At 45.9% G+C, this 21,041-nt stretch overlaps 1 protein-coding gene across 6 annotated transcripts in view; it reads left to right on the forward strand.

Moving 5' to 3' along the window:
* Window positions 1-21,041, forward strand: part of MRAS (muscle RAS oncogene homolog) — a 55,476-nt gene that overhangs the window by 23,872 nt on the left and 10,563 nt on the right. For 4 of the 6 annotated variants that reach the window (XM_058730003.1, XM_058730001.1, XM_058730002.1 and 1 more), the window contains exons 2-3: window positions 763-973; window positions 20,706-20,859. In XM_058730003.1, coding sequence (XP_058585986.1) covers window positions 781-973; window positions 20,706-20,859 — 347 coding nt within the window. In that variant the 5' untranslated portion in view covers window positions 763-780. Of the gene's footprint in view, window positions 1-762; window positions 974-13,196; window positions 13,336-20,086; window positions 20,277-20,705; window positions 20,860-21,041 lie in introns of those variants that run through there. The other 2 variants (XM_058730005.1, XM_058730006.1) reach the window with 2 other exon arrangements.

The following is a 21,041-nucleotide window of genomic DNA, read 5'->3' on the forward strand; positions in this document are numbered from 1 at the left end:
TTTTTTTGAGAGAGAGAGAGAGAGAGAGCACACGCACAAGCCGGAAAGAGAGGCAGAGGGGGAGAGAGAGAGAGAGAGAGAGAGAGATTTTTGTTTTGTTTTGTTTTGTTTTCGAGAGAGGGAGGGAGAGAGAAAATCCCAAGCAGGCTTCATGCTCAGTGTGGAGCCCAGTGCGGGGCTCAATCCCATGACCCTGGGATCATGACCTGAGCCAAAATCAAGAGTCAGATGCTCAATCAACTGAGCCACCCAGGTGCCCCACCAGCACAACTTTCTGCATGACCATGGGCAAGGAGACTGAGAGAAAGGAGCCAGGATCACTAAATTCTAAGAGCGGGGGATTGGGGGGGGGGGTACTAGCCTGCTATGCCCGTCCTTTCCGTAGTTTGGGGGGCCTCAAATCCTCAAGCACAGCAGTCCTGTGACTAGAGTTGATGTAAAAGGTGAACCTCTGTGCCATCCCTGCTCAGACTGGCACGCACATGTTCACCTGTACATAACTAGGGCAGACTTTAGTGATGGAAAAGCTTCTTTAACATGGCTTTTTTGGCTTTACTCGTTAAAGACCTCATGGCATCTAGTAGTGCTACGTCTGCAAGACCAGGTGTGGCACATAGTTGATATTCAATAGATGATTGAATAAACATATAATTGGGAGTATTTACTACTCTATAAGGAGGGAGGAAAACTCATGAATATTTTCCACTCAAGGTCAGAAAGGAAAAAGCCTCCTGCCTCATTACACATGTCTTGCCTCCCCAGGTCTGACCTATCAGAAACATGGCAACCAGTGCCGTCCCCAGTGACAACCTCCCCACGTACAAGCTGGTGGTGGTGGGAGATGGGGGTGTGGGCAAGAGCGCCCTCACCATCCAGTTTTTCCAGAAGATCTTTGTGCCTGACTACGACCCGACCATTGAAGACTCCTACCTGAAACATACGGAGATTGACAATCAATGGGCCATCCTGGACGGTGAGACATGGATAGGAGCCCTGCATGGGGGTGGGGCATGTGACTCGGAGGGTCAGAGGAAGTTGACCAACTTCCCTGGGGCGGATAGTGTCTTTCACGTTGTCATTATGGGATGGTCGGTGTCAGGCCGTGTATGTTTTCCAGGGTGAATTCTGAATAGCTTTGTGGCAACCAAAATGCGTATTCAACAAAGAGGCTAGCATCGTGCCAACCCAGTGATGTCATGTTTGTTATTTCTTGCTGATCTGAAGCTCTGATTAACATTTACAGATGTCTCTGGCTCCTAAAAAAATGGGGAAGAGACAAACTGTTTTTTAGCGAGCATAGTTTATTTCCCTTTGAGAGGGGGAAATCTTGCATTTGACATTGTTTCTAGTGTAGTCTAAATTGGTCTAGATTAGCAATTCTCAAATTGTGGTATCCAGGCCAGCAGCCTAAGATTACCAGGGAGCTTCCCAGAAATGAAAACCCTCAGGCTCTACTGGTTCAAATTCTGAGGGTGAAGCCCAGGAATCCGTGTTTTAACAAACCCTCCAGGTGATGCTAAAGTAGAGAACCGCTGCTCCAGATTCTTACTGGTTATGACTTCGTACTGAGTCTCTCTTTTAAACAAAGAGCCATTAAGGATAGACTGTAATTGTAGGAAGCGAGCTTTGAAAGCCACTGGGATGCACTATCAGATATGTGATTTGCAAGTATTTTCTTCCAGTCTGTGACATGCTTTTCATTCTCTTAACAGTGTCTTTCAAAGACTAGAGCTTCTAATTTTGATGAAGTCCAGTTTATCAGCTTGTTCTTTTATGGATTGTGCTTCTGGTCGTGTCTAAAGTATTTGCCTAACCCAAGGTCACAAAGGTTTTCTTCCTACGTTTTCTTCTAGCAGTTTAATGGCTTTAGGTTCTGTATTTAGCATTAGGATCTACCTTGACTTAATTTTTGTATATGGTGTGAGGTATGGAACAAAATTGTTTTTTTGGGGGGGGGGGGATTGGGGGTTTGTTTTTTTTGTTTTTTTGGTATATGGAGATGCAGGTGTTCCAGGGCTATTTGTTGAAAAGGTTCTTCTTTCACCACTGAATTGCCTTTGTACCTTTGATGAAAATTAGTTGCCCATATATTCTGTTTGTTTGACCTATCCGTCTATCTTATCACCAATACCACACTGTCTTGATAACTGTAGACTGATAACAAGTCTTAAAATCATGTATTGTTAAGTCCCCAAGTTTGTTCTTTTTCAAAGTTGCTTTGGCCAGTCTAGGTCCTTTGCATTTCCATATGAATTTAAGAACCAGTTAAATTCTAAAATTCTAGATTTTGATTGAGATTGTGTTGAATCTAAAGATCTGCACATTTGAGAAGAATTGACATCCTCATAATGTTGAACCTTTCAACCCATGAATGCAGTATTTCTCCATTTATTTGGGTCTTCTTTCTTTTTTTTTTATTTATTTTTTATGAGAGAGAGAGAGAGAGAGAGAGCGCGCGAGTGTGAGTAGGGGAGAGGGGTAGAAGGGGAGAGAGAAAGAATCCCAAGCAGGCTCAGCATGGAGCCTGACTCGGTCTCGATCCAACAACCCAGGGATTGTGACCTGAGCCGAAATCAAGTGTCAGACACTCAAGCTCAATTGACCAAGCCATCCAGGCACCCCTAGGTCTTCTTTAATTCTCTCATCAGTTGTTTTACAGAATTGATTGCATAGGTCTTTTACCTATTTTGTCAGATTTATATCTACAATCTGTATTATAAATGATATTTTTTTATTGCAGTTGTCACTTGTTTGTTGCTAATATGTAGTAATGCAGTTGCATTTTGTGTATTAACTATAACCTGCAACTTTGCTAAATTCACTTATTAGTTCTGGTGGCTTTTTTGTAGATTCCTTTGGGCTTTCTGCAGAGATGGTCATGTCTGCGAGTAAAGACAGTTTTACTTCTGCCTTTCCAAACTGGATGGCTTCTGTTTCTTTTCCTTGCCTGATTTCACTGACTAAAAACATACTTGTCCTGTTCTTGATCTTAAGGAGAAAGGTTTCAGTCTTTCAGCAATAAATAGGATGTTAGCTGTAGGTTTTTTATCGATTCCCTTTATCAGGTTGAAGAACTTCCCATTACTAGTTTCCTGAGAATTTTTATGAGGTGTGGATATTGGATTTTTGTCAAATGCTTTTCTGTGTCTACTTAGATACTCATATGGTATTTCATTTTTAGTGTGTCATTTTGGCAAATTATGTTAATTTTTATAATGTTAAACCAACATTGTCTCCCTGGGATAAATCCCACTTGATCATGATGCTTTCTTCTTTTATGTAATGTTGGCTTTGACTTGCTAAAATTTTGTTTAGAATTTTTGTGTGTATGTTCTTGAGAGCTATACTGGCCTGTGGTTTTCTTGTCATGCCTAGTAATGCTAGCTTTATAAAATGCATTGAGAAATATGCTCTCTTCTTCAATTTTCTGGAGGGGTTTGAACAAAATTGGTATTATTTCTTCCTTAAATATTTAGTTGAATACACCTATGAGGCACTCTGGGGCCGGAGTTTTCTTTGTTGGAAGATTTTTTAACTACAAATTCAATTCCTTTAGTAAATATAAGGATATTCAGGTTATTTGTTTCTTCAGTGAGTTTTGGTAGTTGGTGTCTTTAAAAAAGTTGTTCAGTTCATCAGAGTTACCGAATTTATTGGCGTAAAGTTGTTCATGATATTCTCTTATTCTCCTGTTAATGTCGGTAGAATCCAGAGTGATGTTTCCCCTCTCATTCCTGATGTTTTTAATTTGTGTCTTCTCCTTTTTCCCTAAACAGTCTAGAGATTTATTGATATCATTGATTTTCACAAAAGAACCACCTCTTGAGTCCATTGACTTTTCCCATTTGGTTCCATTGATTTCCACTCTTAGCTTTATTATTTCCTTTTGTCTGCCTACTTTGGATTTAATTTGTTCTTCTTTCTCTAATTTTTTAAAGTGAAAGCTTATGTGATTGATTTGAACATTTCTTCTTTTCCAAGATCTTCATTTGGTGCTATAAATTCCCCCAAACTACTTGGTTAGCAGCATCCCACACATTCTAATACACTGTGTTTTCATTTTCATTCTGTTCAGAATACTTTCCTATTTCCCTTCTGAGATTTTCTTTGACCCATTGGTTATTTAGAAATATTTAGCTTTAAAGTATTTAGGAATTTTCCAGAGATCCTTCTGTTACTGGTTTCTATTTTAATTTCACTGTGTCAGAGAACATAAAATATATGATTTAAATTATTTAACACTTACGGAGGCTTATTTTATGACCCAGGGTATGTTCTCTCTGGTAAATGTTCCATGTGCACATGAAAAGAATGAGTATTCTGCCGTTGTTGGGTGGAACGTTCTATGAATGTCTGTTATGTCGTTTGGTCTTTGGTTGTTTCAAGTGAGACGATAAATCTGGTCCTTGTTACTCCATCTTGGCTGGAACCAGAACCAAATCATCACTTCATTAAAAAATTTTTTTTTTAATTTTTAAAGTTTATTTATTGATTTAGAGAGAGAGAGAGAGAGAGAGAGAGAGAGCGAGAGAGAGAGCAAGCAAGTGCAAGCAGGGGAGGGGCAGAGAAAGGGAGAGGGAGGATCCCAAGCAGGCTCCATGCTGTCAGCACAGAGCCTGATGTGGGTCTCGAACTCACAGACCATGAGATCATGACCTGAGCCAAACCAAGAGTTGGATGCTTAACTGACTGAGCCACCCAGGCACCCCCTGAATCACCACTGAAAAAAAAAATGTGACAGCTTTGTGTGTATACTGAAATGTGTACTTTAAGAAGGGCGAGGGGCACCTGGGTGGCTCAGTCGGTTAAGCGGTTAAGCGTCCAGCTTTGGCTCAGGTCACGATCTCGCCGTCGGTGAGTTCGAGCCCGGCCTCGGGCTCTGTGCTGACAGCTCAGCACCTGGAGCCTGCTTGGGATTCTGTGTCTCCCCCTCTCTGCCCCTCCCCCACTCACTCTGTGCCTCTCAAAAATGAATAAACGTTAAAAATTTTTTTTCTTAGGAAGGGTGAATATTATGGTATTTGAATTATATCATAGTTTTAAAAACCACCTTCAGGGCTTTGGCTGTAGTCCTGAAACTGAATCGTTCCCCAGGAACCAAGCACATTCCGCCTCTGGGACTCTGCATTTGGTATTCTGTCTAGAACGTTCTTCCTTCAGCAATACATTCTCACCTTTGTGTAGGTCTCCACTCAAATGTTAAGTTTACCTAAGAAGTCTTCCCTGACCAAACCATCTGCACCAGCAGCCACCCCACCCCTGTCATTCTGTCTCCTTGTTAACTCTTTTTCTTTATTCTACCTTTTACTGGTAAACATATATTTGCTCCCTATATTTACTTGAGTTTTTATTGCTTCCCGATAAAATATAAATTTTTGAGAGTGGAGACTTTATTTACTGCTATATTCTCGGTGTCTAGACGACTGCTTGGCTCATCGTACGTCCTCAGTAAATGTGTGTGAAATGAATGTATGACTAAGTCCTGAACAGTATATGTGCAGTCACAGGTGTGAAGTGCTAGCTGTGTTATATAATAAATGTCTATAACCACTAAAAGTTAAAACTTACATTTATGCACCTGCTAAAAATCATCTCATGCGTCACCCATTCGACTATGTGCCGCATTTTGGGATATACGGAGTTAAAGAACTATAAGCAGTTTCTTTACTGTGGGACTTAAGAGACTCTTCAATATGCACACATAATATTGGGAATGTATTGGTAGGATAGGTTGTCCTTAGGGTTTCCCAAAGGACTGCTGTTAGCACATCATTCTGGACTATTTCCACAGAAAACATCCCGAAAAACATGGCATAATACATGTAAGAGAGCAACATCATTGCCTGGTGCATAATTGGGACTTAATGAATATTAGTTCTCTATACAGCCGTATTGACTTCTCTAACTTTTTCTTAAAGTAACTTTGGGTATTAGATTCGTCTCTGAGGGAAAAAAAGTTCCCAAGGGTGATTTTTAGGAAGATTTTGTGATAATGTTTATTATCACAATAAAAATATTTATTATTTCAGCAGCAGCAGGGAAAAGGGAAGCATGGCCACAGCACTACTTTATAAGCACAAGTTTGCAAAGCTTGTGTTCTGAATCTCCTGGGCTCCCCTGGGATGCTGTGCCTCTCAACCTGCCCCCTGAACCCAGCCTAATTCAGGGCATTGCCCACCCAGGACATCCTCAGGCACAGATGCTAGATTGCTACATTTCTCCACTGAGTTAAGTCTTGTATTAAGAAAAGAAAGGCAGGTCAGGGCACCTGGGTGGCTCCGTTGGTTAAGCAGCTGACTTCAGCTCAGGTCATGATCTCATGGTTTGTGAGTTCAAGCCCCGCATCAGACTCTGTGCTGACAGCTCAGAGCCTGGAGCCTGCTTTGGATTCTGTGTCTCCCTCACCCTCTGCCCCTCCCCCACTCACTGTCTGTCTCTCAAAACTGAATAAATGTTAAAAGAAAAGAAAGGCTTAAAACATTCCTTTTAAATATTAATTAGTCTGGCATTTAAAAAGATGCCTGCCCCATGTTTTGGGAGTTTTAATCAAAGGCTGGTTATATTTACGCTTGAGTGTAACCCTGACCCCTTCTGAGGCTAGATTCCTCTGGGATGGATTGCAGCCCTGGGATGGTCAGGACTTCACTTGGGCATCCAGAGTCCTGACCTCCTGCTTCGCTGGAGGCCATACCATCCTGGGGGGCGCAGTGCTAAGCCTGGGAAGCCTTCCAAGGGCTCTGAATTCTGGGGTTTGCTCTTCTTCCAAATTCAAAAAGAGCAAAAACATGGCAGCTTGATGAGGAGGAGGAGGAGGAGGGGGAGAATTATGAGGGCAGTAATGATCTTTACTGAGCAATTACTATGTGCAAGCTTCATGCCAAGCACGTTGCATACGCTCTGTTTTAATACAACAGTACTGTGCTAGCTATTGTTGTTATCTCCCTAAAAATAAAGCACAGCAAGATTCACACAGCTAGCAATGGCTTGAACTCCCCTTTGTCTCCTGGATTCTCTGTTAGTCTGATTGGGTGGGAAAATCCTCTCCCACCTCACAAGCTGATCCCTGGGCCTCTGGGAATGGACATTGAAATCCTGGGAAGAGGGGAGCGTGGCCTGGATTATCAAGTCAACAGACGTATTCGCCTGTCCCGCTTACAACTTGCCCAAGGCCCTTCAGAGGGCCAGCTGTTCTTCCCAGGCTGGCTCAAAAAGCCTTCTCTGGTTGCCACACAGGATTCTCAGAGGCTTCTGCTTACTTACAGACTTGTTTCTTGCTCTCTTTCAAGGGACCTCATTGCCCTGGTTCTCCCAGAATCTAAGACACAGGAGACAGCTGACCTCAGGGGCCAGCAGCTGGGGTCCCCAGTGTCTAGGACTACTAGGCTTCGGAGCAAGCCTGCTCTGGGTTCTTTCCCACAGGTCATATGGGACCCTGACCTCACCTGTCATTGTTACAGCCCAGTTCTGGGAACGTCTCCTCACTGCCCGGTGCCCACCTCTCCCAGCTCTCCAGCCTTCTCTCCTGGTCCTTGACTTTGGTCCCCCCCCCCCCCCACCCTGGCTTTCAACTACAGGACTCACCATATCCCAGTTCTCAGGTTTCATGAATCAGGAAGAACCAAGCCTTGGGCAGAGCCTTGAGGTTTTGTATGTATGTATGTATGTATGTATGTATGTATGTATGTACATCTGTATGTACGTATGATTTTATTGTGGTGAAATATACATAAATCTTAACATTGTAACTGTTTTTAAGTGTATAGGTCTGTGGCCTTAAGTCCATGCATGTTATTGTGCAGCCGTCACCACCATCCCTCCGCAGACTTACTCATGTCCAACTGATACTCTGCACCCAGCAAACAATAACTCCTACTCCCCTTCCCCCAGCCCCTGGAAGCACCATTCTATGTCCTGTCTCTTTGAATTTGACTACTCTGAGTACCTCATATATGTATGTGGACTCATACAGCATTGGTTCCTTTGTGACTGGCTTATTTAACTTAGCGCAATGTCTTCAAGGTCCATCCACCCATGTGTAACATGTGTCAGGATTTCATCTCTTTTAAGACTGAATGATATCCCACCGTATGTATATACCACATTTTGTTTACCCATTTGTGCAGCAGCGGACCCTGGGACTCTTTCCATTTCATGGCTCTTGTGAATAATGCTGCTGTGCACACGAGCATACAGATATCTGTTCCAGTCCGTGCTTCCAGTTGTTTTGTCTTGGAGTTCTTGTGAGCCTATTTTTTTCTGTTAGGCTAGGGCTGGCAGGCTCCTGAACTCTATGGTATCACCCCCCTCACTATATACCTAAGGAAACTGGTGCAGACGGAGAAGTGACTTGCCTAAGTCAAGCTAGAGGCAGAGCAGGCCCAGGGCGTCATAACTCTGCCGAGCACACCCCCCTTCCTGTCCTGTTTGCGCCTAAACCTTGGCCCTGCAGGGAAGGGTATTGACCGCATCCTCCACAATCCTACCTACAACGGGAATGGGTGTCGCTGGGCTTCTCACCTGTATGGTTCCCAGTCCCACCCTCTTCCCAGCCTTGCATCTTTCTTCCACCAATGGAGAACAGCAGTGGCCCTAACTCTCCCAACACCTCTTCCCACTATGGGCTCCTGGGCCCAGCTCTGCAGCCGCCCTGGCCCCCTGTGTCCCCATTGACAACTTGGTCTTTGCAGAGTGAAAGCTCCAGCCCTTCTCCTGCACCCTCAGAAGCTGGGATGTTTCCACCCTGGCTTCTGCCCAAACCTCAGACACAAGTGCTGTTGTCTTCTCGGAGCAGCCTGGACCTGGCTTTTCCCTGAACACTTGAATCCACATTCTTTCTGGGGAGGAGGAGGGAAGGAGGACATTGGAAGGGCAGCGAGAGGAAAAGGAACATTTATTGAGTGTATTTTTCTGAGCTAGAGCTTCAGAGTAAGCACCGCCCCGTGGCCCCCCAACTAAAAGTGGGGTACAGCCAGAGCTGGCCTGTCGTTCCACCTTTCCACCCATCCTCCTCTTCTCCTGCTGGCAGTGATGTGGGAGGAATTTCCCTCTTTTTCTTTATGAGGGAACATGGCCTCAGATTATGAAATCCAGCCCTGCAGGCCTCTGCCTGACTCTTTATTCTGGTTCCGTCAGCCATCACTGTTTGAATGCTTCCAGTAACGTGGGGCTTACTGATCTCCAAGGTGCTCAGGGAAGTGCCTCCTGGTGCACTGAAGCCAAACCCTCTTTCACAGTGGCTCCTTTTGCTTCACTGCAGTGGGAGCAGTTACTCCTGACTAGACTTTTCTGGAAGGCCAGAGCCTGTGTTAAGGACTTTGCAGGGATTGTTTTATTTCATCCTCGCAACAGTTCTGCTAAATTGAGGTTAATGTCTCCACCAAGCCGGTGAGCACAGCTGCTCCTTAGCCAGTACCCACCGGTACTGCCATACTAGTTGATAAAGCAGTGAAATACTTCCATAATATTGGGAAATTGCTGCTGTTGCTGTCCTGTGTCCCTGGGGACCCAGACCTCCTGCTCCAGCGCCTGTCCAGCCGTCCTCCGATCAGTCAGGCCCCTGCAGGCGGAGGGAACCAAGATTCAGAGAGGGGAAATAACATGTCCAAGGTCACACAGCTCATTAGAGCCCCATTCCTCTGACCCCGAAGCAAAAGATCTTACTCTTGCTCTGTGTCAGCTTAGCGCACTAGCCAGCCTGGGAGCTGAGGTTCACCCCATCAGGCAGTGACCTCGAGTCAGCTCAACAAGGCTGTGTGATGACAGTGTGTATGCAGTGTATGCCCCTCCCCCTTCAAAGTCACAGCAGAGCCAGGATTCAGTCCTGGGGTTTGTACCCTAAACCTCAGGTGGGTTTCCTCTTACATTGTTGACAGATCCTATACCCCTGCAGTTAATTTAGGCTTTTGCCCTGATTTCAGAACTTCATGTTGATTGCTCTTAAAAGTCACGTGACGATTTTGGACTAGGGCACCGCTGAAGGCGGTAGTGAGAAGGAGTTAGCTTAGCTTCCTGTTGTATTTTGGAGGAGGAAACAACAGCATTTGTAGATGGAGTATATGGCATGGGGTGGGGGTAGAGAGAGAAAGCCTTTGGCCTGCACGCTGGTAGAATGGTTAGGTTTATCAAGATTAGGAAGACTGGTGAAAAGCAAGTTTGGGGGGAAATCAAGAGTTTAATTTTGGACATGTTAAATCTGAGATGCCTTTCTCATATACAGATAGAAGTCATGCAGGCAGCCGGATGTCTGAATCTAGAGTAAGGGGAGATGTATAGGCTGGAGATGGAAATTTTGGAGTAGACATGTAAAGCCGTGAGATGAGAGGTGGCCAATGAAGTGAATGTGGGGGACTGAGTGTGGGGACCCACCAGCATTTAGAGGGTAGAGAGATAAAGGGACAGAACAGGACCAGTCACTGCAGTAGGAGAAGAACCGGAGAGAGCGATGTCCCAAGGCTCTTCAGAAAGGAGGGAACCATCAACTACTGGCCTGAGTGCACCAGCCAGATTAATGTCAGATGTCAGCAGGTGGCCCAGTGGGTTGAGGACTGAGAAGTGCCAACTGGATTCAGTGACATGAAAGTCATTGGTGACTTGACTAGATCAATTTTGATAGAGTGGTCAGGAATGAAAGTCTGATCATAGTGGATTTAAGAGAGAGTGGAGGAGAGGATGAGCAGGCAATGAGAACAGACAAGTCAAGGGGTGTGGCTGTAAAGAGGAACAGAGAAATGGACAGCAGCCGGAAGGAGATGTGAGGTCAAGGGGCAGGGTTTTTACTTGTAATTTTTTTGACTTTAATTTTTTTTTTAAGGTGAGAGAAATTATAGTATGTTTACACTGTGGTGGAAATGAACCACTAGAGAAAGAAATGGATGATGCAGGAGACAACAATAGCAGCAGTGCCCTTGTATAGGTGGAAGAGGACAGGATCCAGTGTCCAGTTGGAGGGGATGGGCTTGGACAGGAGCAGGGCAAGGTCATGCCCGTAGTAAGAAGACAGTGGGAGTGTGTGTTTCAGAGAAAAAGAGAGGGGGTCCCTCATACATTTTTTAATTGAGATGTAACTCCATTGAAAACTCCCTCCTTTAAATAGTATAGATATACAGTTGTGCAGTCACAACTGCTGACTGATTCACAAATCAGCAATCACTTGGATCACCACTGATTGTTCAACATTTCCACCACCTCCCCCTAGAAAGCTCACTCCATTAAGCAGTCATTCCCCATTCTCCCCCACCACCTCCCCCAGTCCCTGAAACCACTGATGGACTTTCTGTCTTTACAGATCAGCCTATGCTGGACATTTCATATAAATGGCACCATACTCTAAGTAGCCTTTCACTTAGAAAGTGACTAGGCTCTTTCACTCAACGTGCTGTTTTTAAGGTGCATCCTGTTGGAGCTTGTATCAGAATTTCGTTCCTTTTTATGTGCGAATAGTATTCTAGTGTATGGATATGCATCACATTTTCTTTATCCACTGATCCATTGCTGGCCATTCGGGTTGTCTCCACTCTGGGGCTTCAATGGATAGTGCTGCTTCAGACATTCGTGTGCAAGTTTTTGTGTAGATATGTTTTCACTTCTCTCGGGTGTGTCCCTGGCATGGACTGGCTGGGTCCTATGGTAACTCCATGTTTCACTTTTCAAGGAAATGCTAAACCATTTTCTGCAGTGGCTGCGTTTGCCTCCCCCGCAGTGTGCGAGGCTTCCTTGGTCTGTGAGGTGGGTTGATTTGGAAGCTTGTGGAATTTAGCTGTTGATCTCAGTTTCACACCTGTTTCACTCGGTTGGGGGTGGAGATTGGAGGAGAGGAGGCCGTGGGAAGCTGTGGCCCAGGAGTAGGAGAAGACTGGATGGGGACACGTTTAGATTTGCTGGGTGCTTTAAGGGCCCTGGAAGTCGGTGCTAGGACTTTAAAGGGAGCAAGGAGCACGGCTCTGAGTTCTCTCCTCCCAGCTATGCGTGGCCACCCAGGGGCAGGTGTGAGGTAGGTGGAAGGTTGGGGGTAAGCAGGTGGGATGGGTGTCTTCTGTCTCGGCAGACCTCGGTGCTCTGTCCTCGCCCCCTCCGTGTAGACCTGTGCCTCTTCACATGCCCTGCGGACACTGCTGGCTGCCCGGTCAAAGACAGGCTGGTGCCAGCAGCAGAGCAAGGCTTGGCTCCAGATAGTCTGGTGTTCAAATCGTGCCTCTCCTGCTCGCCAGCAGTGGGAACCCGGGCAGGTCACCGCCTTGCCCTGCTTCATTTCTTCACCTATAAAATGTTGCCACCACCCCCCCCCCCCCACTGGTTGTGAGTGGTTGTGAGTGGTTGTGAGGAAGAAATGGGGTTGTAGGCCAACGTTTTCCCTCCCTGTTCCTCTCCATTACCAGCACCCCCCTGCCCTGCTACCATCTGTCCCTGGGATGTTCCTGGTTACACAGCTGAGACCCACCCCCCTGCTGCTCTCTTCTTTCCCTGAGAGAGGTATTTGTTTGGGGTAGAGGTGTTCCCGGCTCTTCTAAGAATTCCACAAAACCGTAGACCATCTCCCTGAGAGAATGTGCACCCACACATGCAATATGTTCTCCAGGTCAGGGAATTTAGGGACCCCATGAAAATGTATTCCAGGGCTTCTTCCCGTTCCCCCAGCTGCCGTAGTGTGGCCTCGCGAGCAGTTGTCCCCTAAGGCTGGTGGCCAGCACTTCTGTCCTGTCATCCTGAAGTCAGTGAGTTGAGGTTGGGGCCACTGCCAAAGGGAAGCTTCTGCATCGCCAGGGAGCCAGCCGTATGTGCTGCAGGATCTTGCCCCCTCCCCCTTAGAGAGTCCCAAGTGGCCTGGCTTTCCACACCCTGCCAGCACTTTAGAGAAGAAAGCAGCCCTTTTTCTGGGAACATTGCATGGTGGATGGGTCCAGCCCTTCTGCCCGACACTCAGCCCACTCCATACATACCCTTACCCAGAAAGGGGAACACAAGTAACATAGTAAAGAGCCCTCATCCCTACTGATGCTCAACTAGGTGGCATGTATTTATTGGAGTCTTCTCCTGGGAAGGGCACAGGCTTCCCCACCTGACTCCTGTGTGAAATGGGCGTGATCACTCTTGCCTCCCACTACTGGTCTGTGGATTAGAGAAAGGTAGAAAACAGCAGGCATGGTCCTTGGAGGCATATTATCTCTAGAAATCATCATCTCTGTTGTTTTATATTCCAGAACCCTTACTTCACCATGAAGGGTGCGTTACACAAGTTAAAAAGTCACTTCTTAGTGATTTCCCTTAAAGCTGGCCCGGGCTGATCGAACACAGTAACTGCATTTACTATGGCATGCATGTGATCTGTCTAGTCATTCTGTAAGTATTTTTTTGGACCTGCATTGGGTGCTGAAGCTTTTGAGACACCCAGGGAAATGAAAGCCAGGCTCCCCTCCCACTCACCCTCTGGAGATCCCCCCCCCGCCCCCCGCCCCCGCCATGGTGGGGAGCTGAGCCAGGCCTGGAGGCACTGACTAGGAGAGACCCACGGAACCCATAACCCAACAGGAAGGGTTCAAAGACACAGGTCAGAGGCTTGGGCTCTCAGGAGAGGAGGCAGACTACAGCCACACGGCGGGATGGCTGGGGTAGCTGGCGGAGAGGGTATTCTGGTTCATTTGTGCAAAGCCTTGTGCAAAGGCTTGTAATTGAGACACAACCTGGCGGGTTCTGGGTAGCCAGACCCGCATCCTCTGGTTGAAGATAAAAGACTGGATGAGTAGGGACAGCTGGGTCTTGGGGAAGTTGGAGTGGCCTCCTTCCCAGTATGCAGCCTTGAGCAGATCCCTTTAACATTGTGGGCCTCAGTGTCTGCATTTGTACTAGGCCATGAAGAGGACCCAGAGAGCGTGTGTGCATAAAACCCCAGCAAAGTGCCTTCTGCCAGTAGGAACATGGTGGGAAGGACTCTTGTCAGCCAAAGAGCTCAGACTGTACCCTGGGCTGCCGCCAAGGTCAGAGCCCTGAGCCCATGGCAGGGTGTGCCTCCCACTGAAAGCCCTGGAGGAGGAAGAAGAGGAAGAAGAGAAGAAGGAAGAGGAAGAGTGGGAGGGAGATGGGGAGGGAGAAGGAGGAAGGCTCAGCTGGGACCCAGGCTGGTGCCCTCACATGCTGACTGCCCACCTGCGGGGGTGGGGGGCCCCATACCATGCCCACATGTGGGACTTGGATTCTGAAATTCACAAGATCTAAGAGCAGCCCTGGGGTTTCCACTTAAACCCTCCTCAGCCACACTGCTGGCCCCATTATCCTCTGGATGGGAAGACTGGGGCAAAGCAGACAGAGGTACACAGCGCTGACCCTCTTTGTCTCCAGAATCTTTATCTCTTCTCCCTCCTTCTGCCCTGGGTGCCTGTGTCTCTGTCTCTGTCTCTGTCTCTCTCTCACACACACGCACGCACACACACGCACACACATGCACACACACACACACACACACACATTGGCAAAACACCTCTTTTCCCACAGTGACTAATACTTTCTCTCTCTGGAATCCTCCTACCTTCATGACATCAGGCATGGGAAATGCAGGCTGAATCATAATTTCTGAAATGCATAGCTGCCCATTATTTTCAGCCTCTTTTGGAGGCAGAGCTATTGACAAGGGGCCTGTGCCTCTTCCAGGTGTATGTGTGTGGAGGGGAGGGATGAAGCCCAAACCAGACCAGGCCCAGCTCAGCCCCCATCTGCTCCTTCCTGGTTGCGTCTGCCCTTCTGGGGCCCTAAGGTTTAGAATTTCCAAGGCGCCCTCCACTCTCCTCTTTTCCCTTGGCCCCCATTCTCTATGTTCTGTGTCTTCAGTGTCTGCCCATTCATTTTTTTCTCTCCACTTCAAACACACCTGCCTTCGCTGACACCCTGGTTGCCTCTGCCCTGGTCCCTCCTTCACCTCTTCACAGCTTCCCTCTCCAGTCCCTTTGGCTGCCAGACTTACCCTCTCACTACATCTCTCCCCTCTCTGAACCTTCCGTAGCTCCCCAGCACCCACTGAGTTCAAACATTTTAGTGTAGGATCCAAGGGCCACAGCCTCTGGTCTCCCCGACCTCTCTCCCATCACAGACCTTTTATGCCTGCACACCAGACTCCCCACGACTCTTTTCTTCCTAGCCTTCAGGCCGTTGCCCATGCTGATTCTCTGTCTGGAAGGCCTTCCCCAGGCCCTATCTTTTTTATGTCAAATGCTGTTCTTTTAAGGGCAGGATAAGTATCCCTTCTTGGCTAAAACCTTCCATTATCCCTCCAAGCTGAAGAGACCTCCCCCTGCCCCTTCCCTAGATCTCCAATAGTAGGTATCACTTTCTGTCCTGTATTATTTTTCTTCAAGTGTCAGCCCAGCTAGCCTGTAAGTACCTTGATAGTGAGATGCAGCTTTCTTTTTAACCACCTGAAGTACCAAGCAGAACGGATGGCACTGTGTAGGTGCTCAAGAAGTAATTGGCAAATGGATGACTGACTGAATGTACCTCTTAGAGTCCCATGTGCAGGCTGCTCCTGTTCCCCAAAGGTGGGGCAGGCCTGGACGTTACCACACAACCATGTGCCATCCCTGTCCGGTTTGTGATTAGGACTATGCTAGGCTGTTTCCATGAGCTGGAAAGTTCTTTATTTTCTGGGCTCTGGAACAGTTTGTCCCTAATAAAAAGAGCTTTGTGCCATTCATGGGGGAGATTTGTCTTTTTAATTTCATGGATAATTATTGGCCTATTCAGATTTTATATATTTTCTTGAGCCAGTTTTGTTCATTTATATTTTCCTTAAATTGTCCATTTCATCAAGAATTGAAAATTTATTGCTATAAAACTGCATATAGTTTTCTTTCATAATTAAATATATATCTAGATCCATAGTCATAGGCCTTTCCTCAATCCAAAGGCTTATTAGTCTTTTTTCTTTTCTTTTTTCTTTTTTTTGTCTGATAAAGGCTTTTTTTCTTTAATTGGTCTTTTCAAAGAATCAGATTTTGATTTTTAGGTATCTACTACTTTTACTTCCTCTCATTTTCTTAATTTCTACTTTCATTGATGATTTCTTCTCTCTTTGGTTTTATTTTTCTTTTCCTAGCCCCTTCATTTAAATGCTTAGTTAATTTTCAGTCTCTTGTTTTTGGAAGTGCATTTAAAGCTGTAATTTTCCTCTGAGTACCACTTTGGCCTCAAACCAGGGGTTTTATTGTTGTTTATTGTCATTCAATTCTAAATCGTTTGTAACTTCTACTTTGCTTTTCTCTTTAACTAGAGCATTTTTGAGCAGTATCACTCTTTAAACTTTGAAGCGAATAGTTTCTTTTACATATGTGTTGCTGTTAATTTCTGATAGTTTTGCATATAGACAAAAAGATAGCTGCATATGACATCTGCTTTCAGAAATTTGTTGAAATTTTTATTGATGACTTAATATATGGACAATTTTTGTGACAATTTCCTGTGTTTGAAAATGCTTATTTACTGTTTGAGTGTAAAGTTTGTTCTCTCAGATGATGTTTTTAAATTTGGCATTATTGAGATCATTAATTTTGAGGGGCCAGGTGATCTGTCTCTAAGACAGGCCTGTTCAGTTCTTTTTTTTCCAAATTTTTATTTAAATTCTAGTTAGTTAACATATCGTGTCATATTGGCTTCAAGAGTAGAATTTAGTGATTCGTTACTTACATACAACACCCAGTGCTCATCCCAACAAGTGCCTACTTAGTGCCCATCACCCATCTAGCCCATCCCCCACCCCACTCCCCTCCAGCAACTCAATTTGTTCTCCGTATTTAAGAGTCTCTTATGGTTTGCCTCCCTCTGTTTTTCTTATTTTTCCTTCCCTTCCCCTATGTTCATCTGTTGAGTTTCTCAAATTCCACATATGAGTGAAATCATATGGTATTTGTCTTTCTCTGATTTATTTCACTTGGCGTAATACACTCTAGCTCCATCCACGTTGTTGGAAATGGCAAGATTTCATTCTTTTTAGGCTGAGTAATATTCCATCGTATATATATACACACCACATCTTCTTTATCCATTCATCAATCGAAGGACATTTGGGCCCTTTCCATAATTTGGCTATTATTGATAATGCTGCTATAAACATCAGGGTGCATGTACCCCTTTGAATCTGTATTTTTGTATCTTTTGGGTAAATACTTAGTGGTGCAATTGCTAGGTCTTAGGGTAGTTCTTTTTTTTTTTTAAGTTTGTTTATTTATTTTGAGAGAGAGAGTGAGAGGGAGGGAGAATGCATGGGAGAGATGGAGAGAGAGAAGAGAGAGAGAATCCCAAGCAGGCTCTGCACTGTTAGCATGAAGCCCAGTGTGGGGCTCGATCTCAAAAACCATAAGATCATGACCTGGGCTGAAATCAAGAGTAGGACGCTTAACCCAATGAGACACACAGATGCCCCTTTAGTTCTATTTTTAACTTTTTGAGGAAGCTCCATATTGTTTTCCAGAGTGGCTGCACCGGTTCATTCCCACCAACAGTGCAAGAGGGTTCCCCTTTCTCTGCATCCTCGCCAACACCTGTTGTTTCTTGTGTTGTTAATTTTAGCCATTCTGACAGGTGTGAGGTGGTATTTCATGGTGGTTTTGATTTGTATTTCCCTGATGATGAGTGATGTGGAGCATCTTTTCATGTGCCCATTGAGGCCTGTTCAGTTCTCTCACAATGATCATGAGATTTGCCAATACCTACTGTATTTAAAAATCAGGTTTTTGTACATATGTATCTTAGGCAACATTCTTATGTGCTTATGATTCATGACTTTGGCACTCCTTGATGCTTGTACTTTTTCCCATTATAAATACCCTGATTTGTCTGGTCCAGTGCGTTGGCCTTGAATCCTGTTTTGTGGATGCATGGGGCTGGCATATCCTTTTTTATCCCTTCATTTTTCATCCTTCCTGTGTCATTTTGGTTTATATGTGTCTTTTGCAGTAGCAGACAAGTGGATTTTGTATTGGGTGTCTGCCTTAATAGGTGGGTTTAATCCATTTGCATTTACTATTGTTAGGTATTGTTAGAATTACGTCTGCCATCTTCTTTCATGTCTCCTTTTTTAGCTCTCATATTTTTGTGTAGTTTATTCTTGCCTTTTGTTGGATTGGTCCCATTTACTTGTTTCTGTTGGGGTTTTTTTCTTCTGATAGTTAGGAACTTTTGAGTTTTATGTCTAGTGGTTATTCTATGTACAGACATGTGTTGGTGTGTGTGTGTGATTATATTTTTCTGTTAACATCTGGATGTAATTATTATCTTTAGTCTATTCCCAAATGAGGCAAGAAATTTAGTAGTAGCTTACTTTTCCCCAGCCCCGCCCCTCACAGATGGATCATCATAGATTTTAGTTCTAAACTGTCATTAATTTACTTCAAATCCTAAAATGATGTTTATTTAAGCTTAACTCTTATGTTTTGCTGTATTCCTTGCTTATCATTATTTATATTCTTTCATGGACCTATTTTTCACTTGCTGAAGTATTTCCTCCAAGAATTCTGTTAGAAAGCATGGATATAATATTACTTCTACGCCAATCAGTGTGTGAAACGACCATTTTTCCTTTCCAGAGGTTCCATTTCGATTTTCAGCTCCCTATTAAATTGGGGTTTCAAAATTCTGAACATATTTTTTCACTTATCCTAGATCTCTAGTTTTTTTTTTTTAATTTTTTTTAATGTTTATTCATTTTGAGGGAGAGAGAGACAAAGTGGGAGCAGGGGAGGAGCAGAGAGAGGGAGACAAAGAATCTGAAGAAGGCTCCAGGCTCCACGTTGTCAGCACAGAGCCCGATGCGGGGCTGGAACCCACAAACCACGAGATCATGACCTGAGCCAAAGTTGGACGCTTAACCAACTGAGCCACCCAGGCACCCCTAGATCTCTAGTTTTTGTTTTGGATAATACACACCTTCGAAATCTGTGAATACATTAATTACATACCAACTGAATGTTGGGCCTTCCCATCCCTTCAGCCAAACCTGTGACATTTTCATCTGTTTTGCTGATGGGATTTATTTAGTGTCCTCGATCCCTACCCAAAATTACACCAACTCCCATCAATTACCTTCAGCTGGCTATATTGATCTTCACAGTATGTACTCATCCCCACCAGATGTTATATTACCCATTCAGTTGTTTGCCAGTCTCCCCACTAGATTATGAGTCCCAGGAGAGCAAAGATTTTGCCTCATTGATGTTGCATCTACAGTGCCTACAACACTGCCTGGCACATCGTAGGCTTTCCAATATTTCTTCAGTGAATGAATGAACAAAATTGAGTAGACTTCACATTCATTTACTCATTCAGCTACTATTTGAGTTCTGTTTGTGCCAGGTTCCAAATAGACCAGGCCCCTGCCTCTGGGAGGTGACAGTCCAGGTGGGGCCTATGAAATGGGCAGCAAGAACAGTATGCAATGAAGGGGCTATACAGGAGTGGGGAGAGTCCCAGAGGCTCAGGCACGAGAATGCAGTGAGTCAGAGTCAGCTGGCCAAAGCAAGGGGAGCAAGAGAGGAGGGATGGTTGGGGGATGGCACCCCAGGTGAGGAAGACAAGCTCGAAACAGACACTCCTTCAGAGCTTCTTTGTGGCAGGCGTTGCTCCAAGGGTCTAAATATTTTAACTTAAACAACCCTTAGCATCCCCATTTGAGGAAACGAAGGCTCAGAGAAGTGAGCTTGCCCTGAATCACACTCTAGGAATGAAGAATCAGACTCAGCCCAGAATCTGGCTCCAAAATCTATAACTACCTACTCCACTGCCTCCAGGGAGAGGGCAGGTGGGTCTGAGAGTAGAGTGAGCTAGGAAATGGGAGAGGCCGGATGGTGAGCAGAGACTTGCGGGATGCTGAGGGGCTTCAGGAGGCCTAAGGGGGTCAGCCCTGTGCATCTCAGAGGAGAACCCCCAGCTGTGGCTGTCACCCCTCTGAAACAGCCTGGGGGTGCACATTTAGCAAGGAAGCTGGAGGGGAATCGGCTTGAGAAGTCCATAGGGTGGAGGGAAGGAGAGGGGATGGATGGGTTGGGGAGAGACCCTCTGTGGAGATGGTGCCCTGCTCCGTCTCCCCAGCCATTCTTGTTTCCTTCCCCAGCTTCCCTTCCCATCACCCCTGTGACAGCCCCATCCTAGGGGCAAGTGATCCTGGCTCTCAGAGGCCTCTCCTTCCCCATGGCCTGCCTGCTGTCTGTCCACACCGGAACTGAGGACCCTCCCTGACCTGGGATGGCCTCTTCAGGCTTCCCCAGCGCATGTCCTGGGCTCTCCTCCCAAGGAGCTACAAGGTGGAAGCGTTGTGTCTATCTTACAAAAGAGGAAAGGGGGTTCAGAGAGTCAGGTAACTTCCCCAGGAATCAGTTTGTAAGGGCTGCAGCAGGATCCAAGCCCAGGTGTGGGGACCCCAGAGGGGTTGTGTAGCAGAGTTGATCATGGACTTTGTGAGGTTTTTCTGTAGACAGACTGTTAAGGCCCAGGGAGCACAGTAGGTTGGAATCACCAGGTCCACAAATGAGTCTCTTAGAGCCTCATACTTTGAAGTGTCTGAGGCCCTGCTGGGTCCCTTACACCTCAGCCCAGGGAACTCATGCAGCCTCTCGTGGGGACAGCTTGTCTGGAGCCACCCTGGGGATGGCAGTGGCAGCATGGGGGTCTGCAGGCCAGGAGGGCTCCACAGTGGGGGGTGACAGCCTCTGAGTGGCCTCATCCCACTCCAGTTCTGGACACAGCCGGGCAGGAGGAATTCAGCGCCATGCGGGAGCAGTACATGCGCACAGGGGACGGCTTCCTCATCGTCTACTCGGTGACAGACAAGGCCAGCTTCGAGCACGTGGACCGCTTCCACCAGCTCATCCTGCGCGTCAAGGACAGGTAAGGGCAGCTGGGCCAGGACCTCCCAGCCTCTGGATCAGAGCAGGCTCTGTCTGTCTCAGTCTCTCTCACTGAGGCACAGAGGGGCAGAGGTGAACTCAGACATTGGTCCCTTGGGCTCCTACCCCAGTTCTTTCCATGGGGCCAAACTGCTTTCAAGCCTTAAGTCAGCCCCTTCCCAT

This window comes from Neofelis nebulosa, chromosome 5 (genome assembly GCF_028018385.1).
Source record: "Neofelis nebulosa isolate mNeoNeb1 chromosome 5, mNeoNeb1.pri, whole genome shotgun sequence".
NCBI classification, from domain to species: Eukaryota; Metazoa; Chordata; class Mammalia; order Carnivora; family Felidae; genus Neofelis; species Neofelis nebulosa.